This window comes from Primulina tabacum, chromosome 18, assembly GCF_025594145.1.
Source record: "Primulina tabacum isolate GXHZ01 chromosome 18, ASM2559414v2, whole genome shotgun sequence".
Lineage (NCBI taxonomy): Eukaryota > Viridiplantae > Streptophyta > Magnoliopsida > Lamiales > Gesneriaceae > Primulina > Primulina tabacum.
The window spans coordinates 3,511,481-3,536,538 of record NC_134567.1 but is presented as its reverse complement, the minus strand read 5'-3'; the positions used below and the strand labels follow the sequence as shown (position 1 = coordinate 3,536,538).

Genomic DNA, 25,058 nt, shown 5'->3' with positions numbered 1-25,058 from the left:
CCTTCTATCTCAAAAATAGATTTTTCACTAAAAGTGTTTGATGTATTACAACAGATTGTAAAAATTCACTTCAGTTGGATTTATACATTTTCAAACTGAAGCTCTTAGTTTTTCAAATTTTTTACAACAAATAACTGATTCGCTCTTAATAACTAGCCTGACTGCTACGAATTAATACAATGAAAATAAGAGTGTGAGTGTGCGATTTGTAGATTTAGAAAATTCTTGAAGAGAGTATTGTAGCTGATCGATGATCATCAATAGTTTGTTCAGTATATTCACTAACTACCTTCAAGTGAGTTGATCAGCTATATATAGTCTTCGATCTCAACGGTCGTATTGAATTCATTTAATGACAATTATCCGTTGAATCGTCGTTTAGTTCAAGCTATTGACTTTATCTGACAGTGATACGAAATATCAGACTGTTCAGCTCTGTTACATATGTTCTGTTTTTGTATGAATTTTCAGTATGCCGGCTGATTCTTCAACTGATGTCGTGGCTAACTGATCAGGAATCAACTAATCGACGAATCAGTTCACCTGGACATTTTCAGTTCAAAATGATGTCATTTCAGTTTGGGATACTTCAGTTGATGAAGATTCTTCCAATTCAGTTAACCGAAGTCTTCAGTTCTAAATATCGATTCATTTACTGAACTTTATTAAATCTTCTTTCAGTTACGATTTGTCTGATCAGTTTAGTTTTTCAGTTCTCTTACGGATATATTTGTCAAACTCTGAAACTTATAATATTCTAACACAAGGACTAGGGGCCCTTGTAGGAAAGAGACTCCTAATTTGATTAGGAGTCTCACTCTATATATACACTATAAAGGGTCAAAAATCATACACAAGTTTTTGCACACAATTTCATAACAAAATTTACAAAAACACTTCCTCCTTTAAGCATTAAGGTTCGGCCACTTGAATAATTTTGAGGAAAAAAATTCGGCCCTTCCTTGTTCTTCCACGCCGCACCGCATCGCTGCTCCACTTGAAGAATTTTCGAAATTCATAGTCTCAACGCAAAATTTCTTGTGTTTACTAGTGCAATCCAAGCGAAGGAAGACAGATTCTGATCATGGACCTGATTAGACAATCAAAGGACAGATCCATTCATAGGGAATTACAAGAAAGACTATCTCCGCTTAAAAAACCTGGAATAGTTTAGAGTCCATCGTTTTATGCGCGCAAGTAAAATTCTAAAGGTCTTATGAATGATTTTTAAACACATTACAAGCAACATTTCGATTGTCGAAACGCAAAATTTAAAAACTTCAGTTGCGTATTGGGTGCGAAAATTCGATGTCACAACAATTAACATAAACAAATATTTTAAATACATAAAATTAAGAAAATGAGATACACTTTGAGCACTGAACAATTTTGGACCAAGGGTAGAAATAAATATTACGATATGTCTTTTTGACCTTAACATGATGGAACTAAAAAAAAAATCATTGCTCTTTCTTGATGCATTGTGAATACGTTTTGAAATCATTGTTTCAGGCTGATTAGGAACTTTTCATGATATCACCCTACTGTGAAAGATGCATCGAAGATTGAATATTTATCAATGTATGTGGAATCAATTGATGATTTAAAAAAAACATTACATTTAATTTCTTATTGGTATGTGTCTATATAACTATCACTATATAAATGGATGTACTAACTTTTGACGAAACCATTTGCCTATTCCCAAAATTTCCATTTTCGCGCTGCTCCAAAATTGAAAATACAACCCTTATTTTTAGTTAATTTACAATATTGTTAAGATCGAGCGCTTACAACTAGGCTGAAATTCTAAATTCGTTAGTCAAGGCACGACTTTATTTCCTTATACTTGTTGCCGCATAGAGTGTGCGTACTAAGGTGCTAACAGGCCTGTCTGTTATGCCTATGGGTCCGGTGAGGTGTTCGTTTATCTGCTGGTGTTGCCTCATATCCCTTAGAGATCAATCTTACCATTTCCATATTGTCGGTCTTGTCCTCAATAGAGACAATACTACCCTTTAAAATATGGCATCACTCTTTTACGGTTCATCTAGCCGATCAAATCAAGCGACGTAAAGTCAGCAGCTTGATTCACGATAACTTCTCATTAGGTCACCTATCTTTGTACTAATATCACTCATGCACGTTTAACGCAACATCTCCAATAAGTATAGAAATATGTTTTTTGGTGGACCTGAACATATGACCTCGCTCTGATATCAATTGTTATGATCAAGTGCTTACCACTAGGCCAAAAGCTATAGTTGTTAGCCAAAACGCAATTTTATTTCTTTATATTCTTACAATGCAAAGTGCACCTATTTGGATACTGATGGGTTGGTTTGTAAGGCCCATAAGTCTGGAGAGATGCGTGTCTATATGCTGGTATTGTCTCATATCCCTTATAAACCAATCTTACATTTTTCCTACCACCGACACTTTCTCCAGCAGAAACTATTAATCAAAGCGTGTGAGGTCTGTGACTCATGGAGAGAAAATTGTACAAAAGTTTACATATTGTCTATTTGAGTAGTAATATCAAGTAAAAATTTAGAATTTGAGTCAAATTTGGGTCTATAAATTATTAAGGAAAAATAATTTGTTGTTTTTAAGTTTAGTACGGGGAATTAGGTATGCAATATCAGAATATATTTATATATATATTTATATATATATTGTTAGGATTGGTTGATTGGTTCAGATGTGTTTAGAAGGGGGGTTGAATAAACACTCACGATTTTAGAATTTTTTCGAATGAAGTGTCAGTTCTGTGACAAACTGAAACTAGGAATCTTGTCAGTCAATGAAAATCAGTTTAACTGATAACAGTTGCGGAAATAAACTAACTGAAAGATAGAATAAATAACTGAAGTGGTAACACACAAAGATTTATGGATGTTCGAGATTGAAATAACTCCTACGTCACCCCTTCTATCTCAAGGTAGGATATGCACTAAAAGACTTTGATCGATACAAAACTTGTACAGACCCACTTCAGTTTGAACTTAACACTGCCAAAACTAAAACTCTTAGTTTACTAAATATCTCATAGTTCTTCGACTGAACTTAACACAACTGATCTAGTTAAGATCAAATAAACAATAAAACGATTTGTGCTTGTAAGCTCGAAAGGTAGCCTCAAATGCTACAAATAAATCAGATAAGTGTGAGCTTTTTTATTCTTGAGTAAGAGCGATAAATTCAGCAGGGTAACAGCAAGCTTGAGAGAATAGATATATCGATTATTTGCTCAACTTCTCTTCTCACCTATTTATAGGCTTCTATTCAACGGTAACATTAAATATAATTTGAATCATTATATCCGTTGATTGTCACATCAATATTTCTCTGACATTCGTACACTGTAAGCTTTGAAATGCGGCGTTCCACTACGAGTTGCAGTCTGCTTTGTACTGTTGTCGGGTCAGTTGATTTATGTAGTTCAGTTACTTCTAGCTACTTGATCAGTTAGTCCAATAAATTAATCACTTAGTTTGTCAAACAACCGAAATTAAGTTTCCAACAATTTTCCCCTTTTTGGTGTTTGACAAAACTTGTAAAGTATGAACTAATCAACTGAACTCAAAAATATTCTTCCAACTCATTGTAGATAAAATAATTCTTCTAATGTACAGATTCGTACAAAGAATAAAAGAATAAAGAATTCCTGCTATAGTCTTCAACCAATAAATGAAGTCATTTGATCTTCATTTTTTCTTCTTTCCTTTGTCTTCTCCTTTTTGATCTTCTATTTCTTCTATTCCTTCTTTTTTGTCAAGCACATCAACTTTCTTGGATAGAATATGAAACGAACATCTGCTGCGATATCTGATACATCATTCATCACAATGTTTTGCAGCATATCAATCTTTTTGGTGAATGTACTCTCCAGAAAATCAAAGCGTCTGCCGACTAATACTTGAGTTTGAAAATGAGATTCAGTCGATAGTCTATCTTTCTTGATTTCTTCCATCTGGAGAAAGAGAGAGGTCACATTTTGATTGATTTGTTGTAGTCTGTTCGTGGTAAACTCATTGTTAGAATTAAGATTCAATGAGTGTGCAAGTTGAGTTGACTATATTTCAGAAATGGCATTCATCATACTGACGAGGTTGATCTGAACAGTCTGAATTTCTTCAAATAGAGCTTCAGTATCTGAAATACAAGGAGACATGGCTCCGAAAGTTTCTGGAATCTGCACCCTTTTCTATTGAGTAAAGACAACCAAAGTGTCGTCAGTTGCTTCGGTTTCATGCATCACCATTCCTGAAATATTTTCAGTTGTATGTTCCTGTTGATGCTGGGGAGGAGAAGAGACATTAGGAAGAACAAAAGTAGTAGAAGGTTCTTCAGTTGGTTGAATAACTGGCTCTTCAGCTGACACTTCTTCAGTTGTAACTGAGTGGAGCTGAGCCTCTTCAGTTTGTTCAAAAACTGCCTGTTCAGTCATAACAACTGAATGAACTGGCTGTTCAGTTTCTCCAAAAATAGTATTCTCAGCTGGTTCTTCAGAAATATTAGGTTGATCTGCTGGTTCTCAGTCAAGACAACATCTTCAACTGATTTGGATGTTCCCAGCTGAATATCATAAGTTACTGATTTGATGACCTCATCAAGATTGGCCAATGATAATTCAGCTTCTGAATAAAGCTTCGGATCAGCAGTTGAAGAGGGAGGTGCTGAAGATGATGATGGTTGAGCAACTAAAGTGGAAGGAGCAGTTGCTTGTTGAGAAGATTCAACAGATGTTTCCTTGGAAGGCTCTTGAACTGATTGTTCAGCTGGCTCTTCTGATGAAAAATCTTGGGAGTCTTCTGGAATGGTCAGTTCTTGATCCATTTCCCAATTTTTGATATCCATCTGCAACGTGAGAAGATCCGAGTCCAGTTGGTCATGCACAGCTATGTCATTGTATGTAGTTGGACTGGTAGGATCATAGTTCAGTCACAGTTGAGCAACTATCTTCTGTAGCTTCTTTGCTCTCAGTTAATTGAAGAAAAATTCTTTCGCTCCAGAGCTTGAACAATGGTAGATGCCTTGACTACCTTCATAACAATATTTTCCAAGTCAACAAATTTCTTCAGTTTTGACTTCTTCTGAAGCTGTTTGGCAAAGACTTCAGTTCTGAATTTGACCCATTCATTATAAGCCTTGAGCTTGTTTTCTAAAAATTCATTGATCTCTTGCCAAATTAGCTCAATGTGTGTTTGGATTGCATTGGTTGGTCTGGGCTCTTCTTGCATTTTTCCCTTGCCTTTTGAGTCAGTCAGGGCCTGAGGAAGGCTCAACCCTGAAGTAGTCGCATCAACTTGTTCTTTGATCAATAGCCTCTTCAGTCTGGCAAGAGTTAGACGGGCGTATCCAAAGATAGTTATCAATTGAGCCTTAACTCCAGCAAGCTTTTTCTTTTCACCAGATTCGGTGACCTTCTTCTTTGTTAGAACAATAGACAGAGGTAACTGATCCTCAGTTGGAATAGCTTTCAGAGGGATAGCCTTGATAGGCTATTGAGTCCCCGACTACATCAATCTTTCAGTTGGGATGGTTCCAACTGCAACAACAGGTTTTGTCTTCAAGGTTCTTGGCTTCTTGATGACCTTGGGAGATGGATTTTTCTCAGAGTCAGTTTCACTGACAATCAACTTGCGCTTGATTGTTTTCTTCTGAAGAGTCTTCTTTTTCTGAACTGACTTGGGAGCCTCTTGTGTCCCAATCTCCTTCTTTACCTTCAAGAACTGCTCAGAAGACATGTCCAGTTTCTGCTTTGGTGGCTGGACATTCTTAGCATTAAATATTTTCAGTTTTGATGATTTTTCAGAGTCATCAGTCACCAGTCCTTAACTTTCACCAAATAGCTAAGCTGCACCGCATAACCCTGTGATTTGTTGGACGATTGAAACATATTCCTCAGGATGTTGAAAATTATATTCTTCCAGTTCAATTTCCGTCCAGCCATGATAACATTCATAGCTTGAAATTTCTCAAGAGTAAGTGCAGCAAAGGATCCAGCCTTTGCTAAAAGCCTTTTGGCTACTATATCTGCCAGCAGTTGCACCTCTGGCTTCAGCTCCTTCTTGGAATCGGAAACTTTGATTTTCCGACCATCAGCAGACAGAAGGGTTTGCATCTCTTCAACATCAGATGCCTTTACTTCAGAGAGGTTAACTAGCTCATCAGTAAGCAGTTGAAATAGGTTGCAAAAGAAGTCCTCGTCAATGATCAGCACCTGATCATTTACCTTAGTCGCGATACTGCGGGTTGTAGTTACATACCCGTTGGCATAGAGATCCTAGATCTCTTTAGGATAGATTACTTGGGAAGATAATCCCAAGAATTGTTTCAGTCCTGCTGCTTCCAGTTTGATGAAGATATTCTTCACAGCTTCATCTGATACAGTCATAACTGAGTTACAGTCGATTGCCAATGCGTTCATGACATGAGCTGGGATCTGATTTGCCATTTGAATGAATGTTTTTCTGCGAGAAAGAAAACTCGATTTTTTTTTGCTCTGTAAATTTGAACTAAGCGAAAGGAGAGAAAAACTGAATTGGAACGGGTATAGTACTGATGTAAGTGACTGTTCAAATTATTGGACACGTGTCAGTCCAGGAAAATTTGAATTAAAAACGTGTGTACGTGTGGTAAAAACGTGTGTATAGTATTCATGGATTATGTGGATCCACGTTTCAATACTATTCATTGAAAGACAGCAATTAATGCTTCGACAAACAGTCACATCATTTAATATAGAATATTATTCGATTTATTAGTTAACTTATCGGAGAAGATCAGTTAGATCAGCAACTAGATGACAAGTTGAGAACTTAGTCAGTTTAGTTGAAGACCAACTGACTATTGTTTTCTCAGTTAAATTTTCAAATCAATATTCCCCCTCAATAAATGCATATAATAAAAAGTAAGGGTAAGAAAAGCTCAGTTTAAATAAGTCAAAAGACGTTTCAATTGACTTGAGCCTCTTCATCTTCTTCAATATTAAGCGTAACCTGTCTATAAATAAGATAAGAAAAAAAAGTCAGATAACAACAATTCAGTATGTCTAATTCAACCATTTCGGATGCCTGCAGCAGTACTCATCACTTAGTGACACAAAGGACACTTCCTCAATTGGAAGTTGTGAAGAAAAACATCGAAGAATACGTCTGGATGAAGGTCATGTCTTCTTGGGTTAAAGTTCAAGATCTCCAGTCTATTCGACGACACGGTTCAGTTCCCACTACCAAACAAAGAGCTGTAGCAAGAAAGTACTTCAGGCGTTTTAACGTCTGTCACATTTCACAGCTTGTCACTGATGTAGTTCTGTTGCATGTGCTGCGGTGGAAAGAGTGGCATCAGCTTGAGAAGATCTCTACTTCAGAGTCCTTCAGAGAACTGCATTGCCATGAACTTATTAATTGGTTAAATGTTTGGCAAGATGCTGTTGGAAGAGAACTGAAGACATGTTGATCAGTTTTGTGAATAAGAGTATTCCGAGACAAGATTCAACTGCTCTGATACCACTTGTTAGGATCGGTTGATTGGTTGAGATGTGTTTAGAAAGGGGGGTTGAAACACTCACGATTTTAGAATCTTTTCGAATGAAGTGTCAGTTCTGTGACAAACTGAAACTAGGAATCTTGTCAGTCAATGACAATCAGTTTAACTGATAACAGTTGCCAAAATAAACTGACTGAAAGATAGAATAAATAACTGAAGTAGTAACACACAAAGATTTATGAATGTTCGGAGATTGAAATAACTCTTACGTCACTCATTCTATCAAAAGAATAGGATATGCACTAAAAGACTTTGATCGATACAAAACTTGTACAGACCCATTTTAGTTTGGACTTAACACTGCCAAAACTGAAACTCTTAGTTTACTAAATATCTCACGGTTCTTCGACTAAACTTAGCACAATTGATCTAGTTAAGATCAAATAAACAATGAAACGGTTTGTGCTTGTAAGCTCGAAAGGTAGACTCAAATGCTACAAATAAATCAGATAAGTGTGAGCTTTTTGATTCTTGAGTAAGGGCAATGAATTCAGCAGGGTAACAACAAGCTTGAGAGAATAGATATATCGATTATTTTCTCAACTGCTCTTCTCACCTATTTATAGGCTTCTCTTCAATGGTAACATTAAATATAATTTGAATCACTATATCCGTTGATTGCCACGTCAATATTCCTCTGACATTCGTACAATGTAAGCTCTGAAATGCGGCGTTCCACTACGAGTTGCAGTATGCTTTGTACTGTTGTCGGTTGAATGTTCTTTTCAACAACTGATGACTTGTACAGCTGAATGATCAGCTGATAAGCTCACAACTGAATATATCAACTGATCAGTTTTTCACTGATCAGTCAGTTATCTTCGTAAGTTCAGTTCAGCTGGTTTCAGTTGCCTTCGATAAACTGCGGATTAATCTTCAGTTAGGCAACTGTCAGTTGATTTATGTAGTTCAGTTACTTCTAGCTACTTAATCAGTTAGTCCAATAAATTAATCACTTAGTTTGTCAAACAACCAAAATTAAGTTTCTTCTTGGTTTTTTGTAAAAATCTTCTTTCGGGTTAAAATTATCTTTTTGATTTCTTCTAAAATTTTTCTTATAGGATTTTTTATGTATTTTTTAGGTTTAGGGTTCAGTCTTGGTAGAGTTTTCAGTTTCTGAACTTCCTTCAGAAGAATCAATTAAGAGGTTAGAAATTTTATTTAATATTTCTTCTTCTAATTCTAATTCATTTAATTTCCTATTTAACCTACAATAATTTGCTGTATGTCTTTTCTTATGGCATCTATACCATAGAGATGTAAAGAAATATTTCGGAATGATAGAGATGTAAAGAAATATTGCGGAATGATGCGGAAATGATACCAGAAAAATAATTCAGAATATAAAATAACTTAAAACAACGATGGTTCCTTAGTGAAGGAAAACCACGAATATAGGAATTTAAATATGTAATAAAGAAAACTAAGATGGTTCCTCTAATGAGAAGATCCACAAATTGCAGAAAATAAATTGCGGAAATTAAATTTCTTTAAGACCGTGGTTCCTCCAGTTTCTGATGCATATAAACCTTTAAGGGATCTATATACAGAGCATACTTTTGCAAAGAACTCCACAAATTTTAAAGAAATAGGCGGTTTAACCAGCCGTAGATACAAAATATATATATTTATATCTAAGAATTCCAGAATTTAAAACAAGATTTCATTACTAACCTTCGGAATCAAACAACTTTACATAAATGGAAGATACAAATCAAAAAGGGTTTCTGATTTTTGGGCAATGGTTAAAGAGATTTGGATCTGGGAATGAGGAGAGAGATAGAGAGGGAGAGAGTGAAGGATAGAGAGAGAGGTATGGGTAGAGGGTGGTAAATTTTTCGGTGCCTCAATACTGAGGTTATATCCCCTTTTATATACTTTTTTGGAGGTATTTTCGGAATTTTTTTTTAACACATGAAAATGTACATAACAATACAAATACAATGTCATACAATCTAATACAAATATTTATACACCACTATTTCCAAATATTGGTCATTGGTCGTCTGGTCCAAGGAGGTCATCTTTTTCCAGGTTAAGTGAATCATCAGAGGATTCTGACTTTCTTGAAGGTCCTGGTGAGAATTTCATTAGTATAGCTTGCATTTCTTCATGAGTTTTGGCCGCTGCAAGCCTTGCCGTCATTTGGGATTTTTGTGCCAGGAATTCTGTCTGTTGTCGTGGTGGAATCCTATAAAGCGGTTTTTGAGTTGGACTCTTGTATTTTTATCATTGGTAATCCATGCTTGGACAGTGGTGGCTGTAAGGCTTGGAGGAATTTTAAATTTGTCCCACCATTTGACCTTAAATCTTCTCTTAATTTGTAAAAAATTTTCGTCTGAAAATTCAACAGTCCAGGAAAGGACCCAAGGAAGATAAAATTTCATGCATAAAAGGGCAAGAGGATGGAATCGTTTTTCTTCTGCAGTCGAGGCATATTGGGTTCTAAAAAGATTAAAGGAATTTTGGACAGGGTGTTTGAGGTTCTCATAGGAGGAGCCAAAATATTCCCACCATGTGTACCACTAGGTTGGGAATTTTTTGGGATTTCAAATCTAGGTATCAAAATAAAATAACCAGGTATGCTTGTGTTTCTGGTTTTGAATTAAGAAGGAATTGTACAAGGCCTGTTGATAGTCCCAGTAATTAAAAGGTATCTCAAAAAATGATGCTTCTTTATATTTTTCTGGAAATAGTATAGGTTTTGAAAAATCATAGCCCCAGTCAATTGGAGCAATGACTTTAAGGATTTTGCAGGTGGAATAAGCAGGATCCTCATGGCTTTGGTCCAAGAAGAAGTTTTTAAACAATGCGGAGTCAGTAGTTTCCAAAATTGCTTGGTAGAAATAAGGGGTCTTATTTTTATCCCAAGGTTTATAATATCGTCATTTTCCAAAGTATTTTTGAAGTGTTTCAAAGGGATCTTTTTCATGGAATCCTAGTTCAACATATATTATATTTTGCCAATTAATTTTCTCAAAGTAATCAGAAAGAGGGTTTAATGGTGGTTGTGTGAGAACAAGTTGGGAATTTGTGGTGTGATAAGAGGTTTTTGAGGAATTGTCGGAAAACGAAACAGTTTTGAAGGAATCTTTGGTAAGAATTTCTTTAGGGGTTTTCTTGTCGAAGCTTTCACTTGCCTGGGTTTTGGCAAAGACATTTTTATTTTCAGGTGTTTGGAGAAAGGATTCAAGGAATTTGAGTCTTTTCTCCAAATCATCACTTACCTGCGGCTTTGATTGTGCAGTATCTTTAAGTTCCTCTTCTTCTTCCTTTGTAACGATGTCATACCAGGTTTTGGTTTTTTCTGGTTCGGTAGGAGTTTGAACAGGCTTTTATCCTTTTTGGGTTGCATTTCTGTTTTGGAGAAATTCTCTTATGATGAAATCAGGTAAAGAATTTGTATCTCCTTTTATGAATTCGATTTCAAAATCAAATATACTAAGAATAGCTTGCCATTTGCAAAAATTTGTTTTGAGGCAAGATTTTGAACATCTTTTTGTAAAATCTCTTTTGCACTTTTACAATCTATTCTTAATAAAAAATTTTGGTTTAAAAGGTCACTCTGGAATTTTTGTACGCATAAAACAATACTCAAAATTTCTTTCTTTATAGCTGAATAATTTTTCTGGGTATCATTCTAATTGGCAGATGTGTACTGTATTATGCACTCTTTGTTGTCTTGTTTTTGTTTTAATATACCTCCATATCCTAAATCTGACACATCTGTTTCTACAATTTTTTGTAGGTTGGGATCTGCGATATGAAGACATGGAATTTCTGACACTTGCTTTTGATGTTTTTTATAATTTCTGTATGTTTTCTGTCCATGATTTATGGTTTTTTCAGAGTCTATCATGTAAGGGTTTTGCTATTCTATTGTTATTTGGACAAAAATCTAGAACATAATTTAGACTTCATAGGAATATTTGTAATTGGGTTTTGTCAAGTATTTTGTCTGGAAATTTATTTGTGAATTCTAAAGATCTCTCAATGGGAGTTATGGTACCAAGAGATATGTAATGACCTAAAAATCTTATCCTAGTTTGAAAACAACTTATTTTTGTTTTTGATACAACTAGACTATTTTGTTTTGTGAGGTAAAGAAATGTTTTTAGATGTTTAAAATGATCATCGACGTTATTAAAGAATATTAATACATCATCAATGTAAACAATGCAGAATTTTGAATAATCATTATATATTTCATTCATAATTCTTTGAAATTCGGAAGGGGCATTTTTAAGTCCAAAGGACATTATATTCCATTCATATTGTCCAAAAGGGACTGTAAAAGCAGTTTTATATTTATCTTTTTGAAAAATTTGTATTTGCCAAAATCCAGATTTCATATCAAATTTGAAAAATATATAAGCATTATGGAGTTTTTGTAATAAGTCTTTTTTATTTGGTATTGGATATCTGATCCATTTTAATGCTTTATTTATTGGTTTGTAATTTATTATTAATCTGGGTGTTCCTCTTTCAATTTCTGAATTTTTATTAACGTGAAAGGCAACACAACTCCAAAGGGGATCTAGACTTAGAAATTAATCCTTTTTTCTCTAAATCTTGAATTTCTTTTTTACAATGTTCTTCTAATTCAAAATTCATTTGGATTGGTCTAGCTTTAGTTGATATTTGTCTATCATTGAAATCTTCTTCGTAGGGAAGATCAACAATATGTTGTTTTCTATTCCAAAAAGCATTAGGAATTTCTGAACAGACTTCTGTTTCTAATATTTTTTGAAATTTTTGAATTTCTTTTGTTTCTATTTGGTTTCTTATTCTTTTGAAAGAAACATCTTTTTTAAGATTTTCTAATTGAAAAGTCTTCCCTTGTATTATGATATTAATATTATTTTCATAAATTGAACATGCTTTTATTAAGTTAAGGTTCTTAGTCCGAGGTTTTTCTATAAATTCAAATTTTAATTTTTTATGATTGAATCTAAAAGAAATAGAGTCATTGTTAACTTTATATGGGGTAATTAAACTTATAAAAGGTGTTTCTAATATTACAGTGTGATGAATATCATTTATTAAAACAAAAGTGGTTTTTATGAAAATATCATTATTTATTATTGATGCGTCTGTTTTTGAATTTACATTTAATCTTGAATTATTAGCAGCTGAAAGTTTCTTGTGTTTTTTTGTTGGAATTCAGTAGGTATTATTCCTGATTTGATACAGTCTAAGTCTGCACCAGTATCAAATAAAGCTATCGTATTCATTTTGAAATTTTCTGAAAATACTATATTTATTTTTAAGATGTATTTTCTAGAAGTTATTTCTCTTAAAACAAAAAGAAAATCTTCAGGAATTTTTTCAATATTTTCAACCTTTTGGGTTTCATCATTTTCTGTTTCTGAAGAACTCTCAATGTTTATATTTTGTAGGATTAGTTTTATTGCTTCAAAATTTTGAATTTGTTTTTCTTTTAATTCTCTTATTTCTAATTTTATTTCTTTTATATCTTTTTGTAAGTCTTGGATTGTGATCCCCTTTTCTTTTTTTTTCTTTTTTCTAATATTTCAGTTAAATCGTAAGTAATTTTTGAAGTACTTGGAAATTTTTTATTTTCTTCTTTGTCATTTAAAGATTTTAGAATTTTTCCTAGATATTCTTTTCGGATTGTTGGATCATTAATATTTTTCAATATATCTAAAAGATATGATTGATCTTTAGTGAGCATATTAATTTGTTTTTAAGATTCACTACTAGTTATGATTTGTTCATCTACTAATGATTCGTCAGTCTTGGTAGAGTTTTCAGTTTCTGAACTTCCTTCAGAAGAATCAATTAAGAGGTTAGAAATTTTGTTTAATATTTCTTCTTCTAATTCTAATTCATTTAATTTCCTATTTAACCTACAATAATTTGATGTATGTCCTTTCTTATGGCATCTATAACATTCAATATCTTTGAAAGATTTTTTGAATTCTGGCTTGTTATTTTTAAATTTCCTAAATGGTTTTCTTCTTGGTTTTTTGTAAAAATCTTCTTTCGGGTTAAAATTATCTTTTTGATTTCTTCTAAAGTTTTTCTTATAGGGTTTTTTATGTATTTTTTGACAATTTTTTGTGCATTTTGATGAGGATGGTTTATTAGTATTTATATCAAATTGATTACAAAAAGTTCTCAATTCTTGCTTTGTTCTTTTCATTTCCCATTTTAGGTGTTTTTGCAACTTTAAATCTTGGCATATTTTTAATCCTTCTTGTTGGGTTAGACTAATTTATTGACCATAAGTGTTTTCATTATAGGCTATAATTTGTTTACCATTGTTTTCTCTAATTTTATTTCTTACCTTATCTCCTAGAAGAGTTGGTAATCCTGCAAGGAATTTTTCTTTCCAAAAAGGTTGATTAGAATCTTCTCTAAGCATTATTCTAGTTAAAAAAGTGTTTTTATACAATTGAAAATTACTTAATTTTTTACATTTTAGATTTGATAGGAGTTCTGCATTTTTATCTTTTAGATGTGAAGGATCTCCAATAAAATGTAAGGAAATTGTTAATATTAAAGTTTCTACAGCATCTTGTTGTGGATTACCATTTTCATCTAGAATTAGTATTCCTTCTTCATCTGTTTTTATAAAGTTTAAAATAACTTTTTGTTGTTGATTTGTGAGATAGTAATCCCACCAACCTTTTATTTGACCTGAGAATCTTGCTATGAGGAGTTCAGCAATAGTTTTATCATGAGTCCCAATTTGGGTTTTATAGGCATTTGCAGCCATAGTCATTTGTTGTAATAAATTCAGGATGTTATATTCTGTCATTCCATCTATATTCCAATTGTAGACTGAAGATGCCTTAAAACTTGGTTTGGTTAATGGTTTTACTACTCCTAAATCAGGAGCAGGGATAATTTGTAGGTATTGGTCCCAACTTATTTTATTGATATTTGTAGAATTTTGGAATTGTTCTATGGTTTCACTAGTATCAGATTCTTGACTTAAAGTATTTATTCTAGGGATGGATGAAGGTGTATCCGGAGCAGTCTGATTCATTGTTTCATTAGAACTACTAGTTGTTGCCATTATTCTACAAAATTGATCTTGAATATTTTTTATAAATTCAGACTTATTATCTTGAATATTTTTTACACTAGGTTTAGATATTTGGTAAGGCTTAAAAACGGGATTTTTAAGTTTATTATCAATGTTTTCAAGGTTTATTATTGGTTGTTTTTGTAAATGTTTTTCTAATTTATCTAATTGTTTTCCTATGGTATTTAAATTAACATTCGTGAAATTATTTTGTGTTATAATATTTTTTATATTGACCTTATCATTTTCTCCTGGAATTTTTATTGGAATAGCTTCTATTTGTTGATTTTGTATATTTATTTTAATTCCTTGTAAAGGAGGATGATTAGATTGGATTATCCTAGTATCAGTAATTGTTTGTCATTCTTGTGTTTTATTTCTTATTGTAACAGGATTTACACTTTTAGAAAAGGGATATTCTAATGAATTTTGATAATCATATATTTCAAACCAGTCAAAAAATAGAATATATATTTTATTTGTATCTACAAATTCATAGAATTTTTCTTGAATAGATTTTCTAGAATCTATAAAGTGTCGAAAAAACCATAATCTTTTTCTCAGGTTATGTTTGGCATAAAAATCATCATGCAAAATTTTTTATTTATTTGAAAGTCTTTTTCTATAACATTTAATTCATTAGTAATGTTTTCTGTGATTGCAGAGAATGTTGGACTAGTTGGTTCTTGATAAGATTCTGAAGTATGAAATTTTTTTTGAGAGCTTTCTTCTTTTATTTTCGTATAGACTGGTCTAGGAATTTCAGAGGCATAGTCTACATTTCTTAAAACTGAATTGGGTAAATCTGAGGTAGAATATCTAGGTTGTGTTTTATAGGGAATGTTTATGACTGAAGGGATTTGTGATATTCTTCCTAAATCTATGGTATCAATAATAGAAGAATTATCAAATCTATCAGTAATAGAAGAATCATCATATCTACCAGATTTTCTATTAAATGAGACTTTGACTTTTCCATTTGCGTATTGAGTTATTTCTTTTAATTGGGTATTTGTTTCTTTGTGTCCTATAGGTTATGGGTTAACAGCACCTTCTAAGATCCATTCTTCAGGTAGTGTTATATCTTTCCATTGAATTGGCTTTGGAATTACAATATTGGATTTTCTTAAATCTATTTGTAGTAAAAGGGTTTCACCTTTCTTACTATGATTTTTTACTTTTGTAGCAAATGCAGAATTCATAGCCTTATAATGAATTCTGAAAATAACAGCAACCGGTATATTGATCCTTTAAGCATATTATAATTATGAGTTTTTATTTGTAAAACTAAGGATTTTAAAATGTTTTTATCGTTTAGGGATACTGAGAAGTTTGGATAACAATCAAAAGAGATTGGTCCAGTACATAGACTAGATTCAACAGAACTTAATAAAGAATCTTCGAAATTTGTGAATCTGGCATCTCTTAAAATAGTAAGAATGGAAGTATTCAATCCTTCTTTAGTTAAGGGTTTTATTCCTACTTGAACCATCCTATATGGATGTATTTATAATTTTTATCCATGTGCTTTCGTAATGAATTTTGAGATAATAGATTGATTGTTTCAAAAGGCTTCGTAAGTTGTATATCTCTTTCTTCTGTTTTAATTGTGAAATCAGATTTAACTATTTGGAATCTGGAGTATTTGTAAATTTGATCCTTATTTATCTTAGGCATTTCCCAGTTTTCAATGTATTTATCAAAATTTTCTATAATTATTTCTTCGGTGTTAACTATTTTATTATTATCATAAGAGGATGTAGCATTGGAGTTTAAAGAGAAAGATCTAGAGAAAATTGAATCCATAAATAAAATTTTTATTCTTGAAATTTATTTTCTCTCTACAATCCTAAGCAATTCTTAGGGGTAACGGCCTTAAAGGACTTACTACCCAGACTTTCTTAGGTAAAAACACTCAAGAGAACCTAAATTTCTTAAAAATTTTTTACTTACAGATTTTAATTTATATATTGGCTCCGCTCATGTCAACAACACTCGCATTGACCCAAAGAAATATGTTTGATGTAATTTTATTCAAAAAATAATTATCAAGAAACAAATGATTCGAGAGTCGAAAAAACTACATTGTAATAAAGACAATTTTATAAAACTTCCAAAATTGGCTTTTCTAATATTCATATATAATTATAAATGAAATGTATGCTCATTTTAAAATTCTACTGAAACATTTTTTTTTAAATGCAATGGCCGAAACCATGCATACATAATTCCAAAAATTTGAATCATGTATTCTATAAAATTATCCCACTGCCGAATAAGATAATTGCAGTTAAAATTATGAAAATAACAACCCACCTAAACATTTTCCATTTAGAGAATAAAACATCAAGCATATTAAAATATGCCAAAACCATCAACACAATAACATCATCAACCATTTAAAAATTTGCTTGAACGTGTTCCCATAAAATCATATATTTGCGGAAAAATACAAGGTCCTCGGGTTCATGTGCGCATATCCAACTCCGCCTACTCAGTTATCGGCACATCCAGTCTGCTCATCAAGGTACTAACCTGCATCATTCACACCTAGTGAGTCTAAAGACTCAATACACATGTAACGTTATATCAAATACATATACATAATATGCAACAGTGAAAAATACTATAAGCAACATACATTTCATGATCTTAAAAGCGTAAACATAAACATATCGTAAAAGAATAGATGTCAAAACAACTCATCATATCATCATATACTTATACATTTACTTTAAATGAATTCAGTTCATTAGTTGTGACTTTTGTATCAGCTCTAATCGTATCAGTTCTATTGTGTCACTTCTATTTGATGGATCCATCTACATATAATCGTGGTACCCGGCGGCTGTTGGACCTGAGCGATAGTATTACCCATCCACTGGGCCTAGGCCTCATCACCACAGTATAAACATATCGTCAGTCACAACAAAATCTCAGTCCTTCAAAAACATCATCATGTTCATCACTTAACAAAAATCATGCATATACGTAATTTTTCTTAAAACCAAGCATGCAACGTATTTTGTTCATAATTTCATAAAAATCATACATGTGATAAATAACATTTAAAAACTTGATAAATTTGTGCTTGGGGCGCTGCCGGGACAAAAATCTCGACTTGGGTGCAAAATGACAATTTTGCTCCTGGAAACCCAAAATGAACATTTTACCTCTAGACCTCTACATTTCAACACGAAGTTTACAAAACTCCTTAAAATATCTCAAAACATATTTAAAAGTATTTCTTAGATGTAAACTCGCCTGTTTCAAAACTTAAACGATTCGTTTTAAAACTTGGACCGGAGTTTCGGTTTTTACCCAAATCAACACGAAACTTAACCAAATATTATCCCAATTCAATTCATGTCTTAAATATACTAGATCAGCCCCTAACCCAACAATTCTAGACCCCATATGGCCCCCAAACCCTTGCTAAAAGTTGCTGGAAAAATCTGCAAGTTACCACCTTCCATATTTTCTATCCTAGCCTACAACCGATGGGACCAGCCACACACTAGTCCCTCCTAGCCCACCTTAGGACCCTACTGGACATACCTGACTCACGGACACAGCCCCATGCAAGCCCCACAATGCACACACTCGCTATTTCCCGAAACTGCAACAACTGAGCCAACCCTCACCTGTCTCCCTCTTGCGACTTCTAGGACAGGACCAGCAGTGTTCGACCATTTCCAGACCATGAGTCAGACCCACCAGAGTCTGGTCCAATGCATGTAGTCATCCTTGCACCATCGGTTCACACATAATAACCGATCTAGCCAAAACAAGCCCTAACTGAACGTTTCACACTAGGTTACCCAACAACTCAACCAAGCCGTGACTCCAGCTCCTAGTTCCCTTAATCTTAGTTGTGTGCAGCCCCTTTACATCATATATCTAGCAGCTCCTTGCAATAAAGTCAATAAAACGTGAGGATACAACACAAGAATGCACAATCATATCAAAAACTTGCACAAAAACAAGCCCTCATGCTAGCCGAAAAGAATCCTCATGCATTTACATATATAACAGCAATAATATAGTGTGAATGAAGAGGGAAGAAGATACATGCGTGCCTTAGCGTTTATATGATCAAAAGCTTAAATATTACGCACGGGACGTGAACCGGAGAGGCGGGCGAGACGTTTTCTTGAAAATATTGAAGGGCCGAAGCTTGCTGCTGTGAAGGGGAGGGAATGTTGCTGAAAAGCGTTGGGGAGTGGCTGCTGAAATGTGAGGTGGGCGGCCAATCATTGAAAAATGGTTTAGGGTTTAGTTTAGATGGTAATTAAGTTACTAATGAGCCCTAATTAAAAGTTTAAGTGGATTAAAAGGTTTTTGAGCCCATTAAACATTAAAATAAAACCATCAAGACCAAAAACACTCCCGAAAAATATTTCGTTTAGGTACCCGAGCCCTCAAAAAATCCTCTGATCCGCTAAAATTTGCGTACCGGTTAAAAATACGACCTGACGAATAAAAATACACACTCAATGTCCATTTTCAAAAATCATACTTAAATACACCATATATTAAATAATTGAACATAATTATTTAATAAAAATATTTTTCCTAAATATCACTGGTCTCTGTATATCGTTCGAGTACGAAATGTAACTTAAAAGCATTACGCATGAACTTTAATAAACTAAGATTTAAAACACATAATCATGCAATAAATATGCATTTAATACATTAAAACAATTTAATAAAATACATAAGAAATTCGATAACTTGTATACATGTGATTCATCTGGACCTTCAAATTTTCGCGACGGTACATTAAAATTTCTCTCTGAACTATATATTTTTAAAACCCTTGTCAAATAAGTCACAAATTACATTCAAATTGGAACCAAAACTTGAATTTTTATAGTTTTGTAAGTTGGTGGGCTGAATATTCTACATGGTCCAAGACATCTATAAGCCCGCCCAGCCCAGTTAATGTCATTCAATTCTGGAAAATAAATAAAAAAATAAAATCAATATTCAGTCGCCAGTCCACACGCAGTAGTAACAATGGTGATTTCGAAGCTCGTGCTTCTCAATCATCTTACTAAAACCCTAATAAAACCCCAGCGTTTCCAATTACACGCGCCGCCGTGTGCCCTCCTCCCAATCCGCCTCTTCTCCTTCGCCACTCCGGAAGAAGCCGCCGCAGAACGCCGGAAACGTAAACGGCGACTCCGTATCGAACCTCCTTTGTCCGCCCTCCGCCATCAGCAATCGCCGCAGCCCCGCCCTCCGCCCTCCGCCACCCTGCAGAACCCCAATGCTCCCAAACTTCCTGAACCTCTATCTGCACTCTCCGGGAACCGGCTCAACCTCCATAACCGCATCTTGAAGCTTATACGAGAAAACGATTTGGAAGAAGCTGCCCTCCTCACTCGCCACTCCATTTATTCCAATTGCAGGCCTACGATTTATACCTGCAACTCTGTAATGGCGGCGCAGCTGCGGCAGTCCAAGTATGCGGAGCTTCTTTCCCTCCACCGTTTTATCACGCAAGCCGGCGTGGGTGCAAATGTAATAACTTACAATCTTCTCCTCACCGTTTATCTCGATTGCCGGAAAACAGATCTAGCATTAGAGCAATACAAGCAGTTGATTAACGACGCTCCATTTAACCCCTCTCCTACCACTTATAGGATTTTGATTAAAGGGCTTGTTGATAATCAGGAAATAGAAAGGGCTCTGGAGATTAAGGATGAAATGGCGGCAAAGGGGTTTCAACCAGACCCAACTATATATTCCTATTTGATGTTGGGGCAAGCTAAGAATTCTAATGCGGATGGTATTTTTGAGTTGTATGAGGAATTGAAGGAGAAATTAGGAACAGGAGAGATTATTGATGGGGTGATTTATGGGAATTTGATGAAAGGTTATTTCTTGAAAGAAATGGAAGCTGAGGCAATGGATTGTTATAAAAAGGTTTTAGGGGAGGGTTCGCAAATTAAAATGAATGCAATTGCCTATAATTATATTATGGAGGCTTTGAGCAAGAATGAAAAGTTTGAGGAGGCGTTGAAGTTGTTTGAGAGGATGAAAAACGAGCATGATCCACCGAAAAATTTGAGTGTTAACTTGGGAAGTTACAATGTGATCGTGGATGGGTATTGTGCAGAGAAGAGATTTAGTGAGGCCATTGAGGTCTTCAATTCTATGGGGGAGAAGAGGTGCAATCCCGATCCGTTATCTTTTAATGTATTGATTGATCAATTATGTAGTAATGACATGTTAGCTGAGGCAGAGCAGTTGTATAAGGGAATGAGCGATAAGAAGGTGAGTCCGGATGAGTATACTTTTGTTATATTGATGGATACATGCTTTAAGGAAAATAGGCCAGATGATGCAGCTCTGTATTTTAGAACAATGGTTGACTTAAAGTTGAGGCCTAGCTTGGGAGTCTATAACCGGTTGGTGGATGGTTTGATTAAGGTTGGTAAGGTTGATGAGGCAAAGTCTTTTTATGATTTGATGCAGCCCAAGCTGAAGATGAATGATGATGCTTATAAGTTCATCATGAATGTTTTGTTCAAGGCTGGTAAGCATGAGGAAGTGCTTAAGATCGTAGATGGCATGTTGAGGGAGGATCAAAATGAATTAACTGAGGAAGTTGAGGAGTTTGTTCGAGAGTGGTTGAGGAAAGAAGGTAAAGAGGATGTGGTGACGAATCTTAAATTGGAAATAGAAAGGGAGAAGGCTGCGGCAGCGGCTAAAGTGGCAGAAGAAGCTGAAAGAGCCAAGGCCAGTGCTAGGGCTGCAATTGCCTCATTGCTACCTTCTAAATTGTTGGGTAACAAAGATGGTGAGAATAACGAAACAGAAGATGGGTTGCCAGCGGGTTCTGAGGTAGCACCACTTTCTGCAAACGGGAAACTCCTGAAGGGAGAAGAAGCTGATGAAACCTCTGCAGAGGTTATCTCTGCCATTGGAGATGCTGAAGAAGAAATGGTGGAAGCTGAAAGAAATCTTGCAAGTGAACGGGTTACAGCTTGATATGGTGGTATGAGGGTGTCCTTGGTAGTTTTTTTTTTCTCGTCATTGTAATATTATTATCTATGAGATGAACTTGTGGGGGATGATTAATATTTTCTGAAAATCTAATTTTATGCGTTTCTGTATCTTCCAGTGTATTTATGGTTATTAGCCTTTGAAAATCAAGCAAATAATCAGAAAGATGGATGTCAAAATCTTAAAAAAAATTCATTGTAAAGAGAGCAAAACAGGAATGCGGTTAATTTGACTTAAATCTTGGGCAGCCAAAGGCAGTGATTAAACATTTGATACATTAACGAGCAGAAACTTCTGCAACACACAACACGGTCATGTATCATCCCACAAAAACAAATAAACCACACCAAAACACAAGCCAAAGCACACATAATTACTTCAAGATTTAACTACAAAGATTTGGTATGCACACCCCAACTTCTGGATTCTGTTGCTCTTTCCATATTCTTCCAGTAACTCTGAGCTTAAGCTCCTTCTTGTCACCTCCAGAGAAGAAAAGGGCCATGTTTCGTTGAATAATAAGACCATCATGACTATCCCTGACTTTACGGTGGCTATCTCTAATGCTTCTTGGGGTACCCTCCCATATGAGTTTTCTGCCGTTTGCTCCTACCTCTAAACTATAGCTGTAGTTGCGGGCATCATTTTCATCACCCATAAAGCGTAGAAAAGCCATGTAAACAGGGGCCATGCCAAGCTGAAATGCTTCAAAATGAAGGCAAAAACATTGTCCAAAACAATTGAATACCTGCCAATGCACGAAACTGACAGAGATTAATGAACTAATCCGCCACTTAAGTAGAATTCAAGGAGATCTACCGAATGGGAAGGTCAAGATCTTGTCCGGAAACTAAGCAGGACAGCACAGGGAGCTTGATCATGTTCACATTAGAGTAACAAAACGCAATTTATGATACCAGCTTGATGCAAAACACACAAACACCATCAAAGTGTCATTGCTTCATTTCTCATAGAAATAACTGCATTATTATTACCACTAACCAACAAAACAAAACCAAAGAATACGAAAAAATGTCAGACTCACTGTCAACATCCATGTAGCATTTTCTACTTCACGGGGATTTGACTTAACATAGCGGTGATTGAAAGTGCATCCTGTGTGCATGTCCACTTTGTGGTCATCTCTCAAATGAGCGACAAGATATGGAATGTCTCCTGTAACTGCACATTCTGATCCGGCATACGGACAATTGTAGGGTCTGAAATTACAAACTCCCTCGTGTTTGAGTTTGTTGTAATAAGGAAATATTTCAGGGCATCCCAATGAGTAGTACTTGCATGGCAGGTCAAGTGACTCCGCAACTTTTTCTAATGCTAAGCACCTGATATCCCCAAGCTCTTGTCTGCATGTAGGACATCGATTATGCACCCTTGTCTTGCAAGTCGAACAGAGAGTATGCCCATTGTGACACTACAAAAAAATATAATGGACAAACAATTATTAATCCAATACATGTGCCAGAAATCAAAATTAACAGAATTTTTTTCTAGAAGCTTGACACACCAAATCTAGCTTTTACATATTCTTTCTTCATTCTTGTGAAGTAAACTGGTAAAGTTACACAAACCATACTAAACAAACCTCACGGACAAGCACGTATGTTAATGGGAATCGTTTGGGACAATGATTCTTTGTCACCCAAAATCATCAAACATCAATCAAGGCATTTACTAAAAGATATCATGAAGTCCCATTTATGGGAAACATTACTCTTGCACTTCATCAAATTCATTATCAGTTCCTATGGCGAAATCAAAATTCCAGAGACTCCTTCACATTTTCTCGTATTCATCAGGAAAACAATGAAACTATTTCTCTTATTACATTGTATTTTACTATTTCCCATTAATCCAATTATCTTAGGGAGAAACATTTTTCACATGGCACGAACAATAGCTCCATTCACATTGCCTAAACAATGTTATACACATCCACTCCCAATCACAAAATTAAGGCACAAAAATGCATGAAAATGTACAAAAACTATAGATGCGGAAGAAGCTAAAGATAGAACATACTTGGTGGATTGGTGGGTACATCGAATTGGTGCAAACAGGACATTCCAGCAATTCATGAACGCTTGTGGGAACTACATTACGAGGCTTTGAGGAATACTGCTGAGGATGAGGATGAGAAGACACCGATGACTGGATCTCTTCATCTTCAATGACATCTGATGCAGATACGCACTCCACATTTTCCATTTCAATTGTTGCCATTTTAGGGGGGAAAAAATAAAATCCCACTTCCAAGATTCCGACTTTTGTGGAAATTTCTGACACCCAATCTTTAAGAACCAATATTTCCAAAAATATCAAATGACTAATTTTCAATAAATCCAGAAAAATTAACCAAATAAGTAGCCAAAAATACAATTTTTGCAACAATATCAACAACCAACTTCTGGAAAGTCAATAATTCGCAAACAAATCAGATTCCCGATTCAGAAAACTCGATAGTTCACTAGAAATCGGTGACACTAACTTGCAGGAAGCCCCCAATCTTTCTTCGATTCAACGGCTCATTGTAATTATATTCTCTCTCCTTTTTCTCCCTTCACCTTCCTCAAATTTCGCGTTTTCAAGAAAGATGAATCCCGAGGGAAGAAGAAATCAAAAGAATCTGAAAGAAAACCGAAGAGAGGGATGTATCGATTCAAAGGAACGATCAATTCCTGAAAAGAAGGGTTCTTTTTGCATCCCCCTTTCACTCTCTCCTTCTGGTTTGGGAGAGGAGAGAGAAATGAGGATCATCGTCGATTTTGAAAATGTTTGAAGGATAATCCTACGGTAATTAATGTATTAGTTTCGTTGGTTGAGAATTGAGAAATAATCCAAGTTATCCTCCTACCCACTAATATCCCTAATTTTTATATAAATTAAAAGTAATAGTTATTAATACTCCAAAAATTTTCGAATGTAAATAACAATTCACAATCATAATATATATTTATTTATGTTTTATGATAATAGAACTCATAACTGCTAAATCTGAGTTAATGTAATAGTCTGCAAACCATCGTCTTGTGCAACAAATTTGCACGAAAAAATGTTGGCAGTTAAAATCAAAACACCTGATTATTGATCATAAACTCATATACTTTATGAACTCGGATACCTTCTAAAAATTTATGATATTGTTCTAATTGTGAGAGATGTTTGTTACAATTTGGTATCAAAATTAGACTACTGGATCTGAATATCTAATATGATGTTTAAGATATTGGTATAAGATAAGTTATACATTATCAACAAATAATATATATTTAAAATAATAATTAGTATAAAATTTATTTTAGTCAATCAAAAAAAATATTTCAGAATAATTATAAATTAAAAATTTATTATATATATAACTATTTGCTACAATTGTCATACAACGAGCGTGCCAGTTATTAGGACATCTCCAACC

At 34.4% G+C, this 25,058-nt stretch overlaps 2 protein-coding genes across 2 annotated transcripts; one reads left to right on the top strand and one right to left on the bottom strand.

Moving 5' to 3' along the window:
- Window positions 1-19,598: 19,598 nt before the first annotated feature.
- Window positions 19,599-21,735, top strand: LOC142532842 (pentatricopeptide repeat-containing protein At3g49240, mitochondrial). The gene has a single exon (XM_075639359.1). It carries the CDS (start codon window positions 19,631-19,633, stop codon window positions 21,608-21,610), a length of 1,980 nt encoding a protein of 659 aa, XP_075495474.1. The 5' UTR covers window positions 19,599-19,630; the 3' UTR covers window positions 21,611-21,735.
- Window positions 21,736-21,806: 71 nt separating this feature from the next.
- On the bottom strand, window positions 21,807-24,419 carry LOC142532989 (E3 ubiquitin-protein ligase SINAT5-like). Its single transcript, XM_075639559.1, has 3 exons — window positions 23,666-24,419; window positions 22,671-23,057; window positions 21,807-22,373 (listed from the first exon to the last, which is right to left on the bottom strand). Exons 1-3 carry the CDS (start codon window positions 23,864-23,866, stop codon window positions 22,011-22,013), a joined length of 951 nt encoding a protein of 316 aa, XP_075495674.1. The 5' UTR covers window positions 23,867-24,419; the 3' UTR covers window positions 21,807-22,010.
- Between the last annotated feature and the right edge of the window lie 639 nt (window positions 24,420-25,058).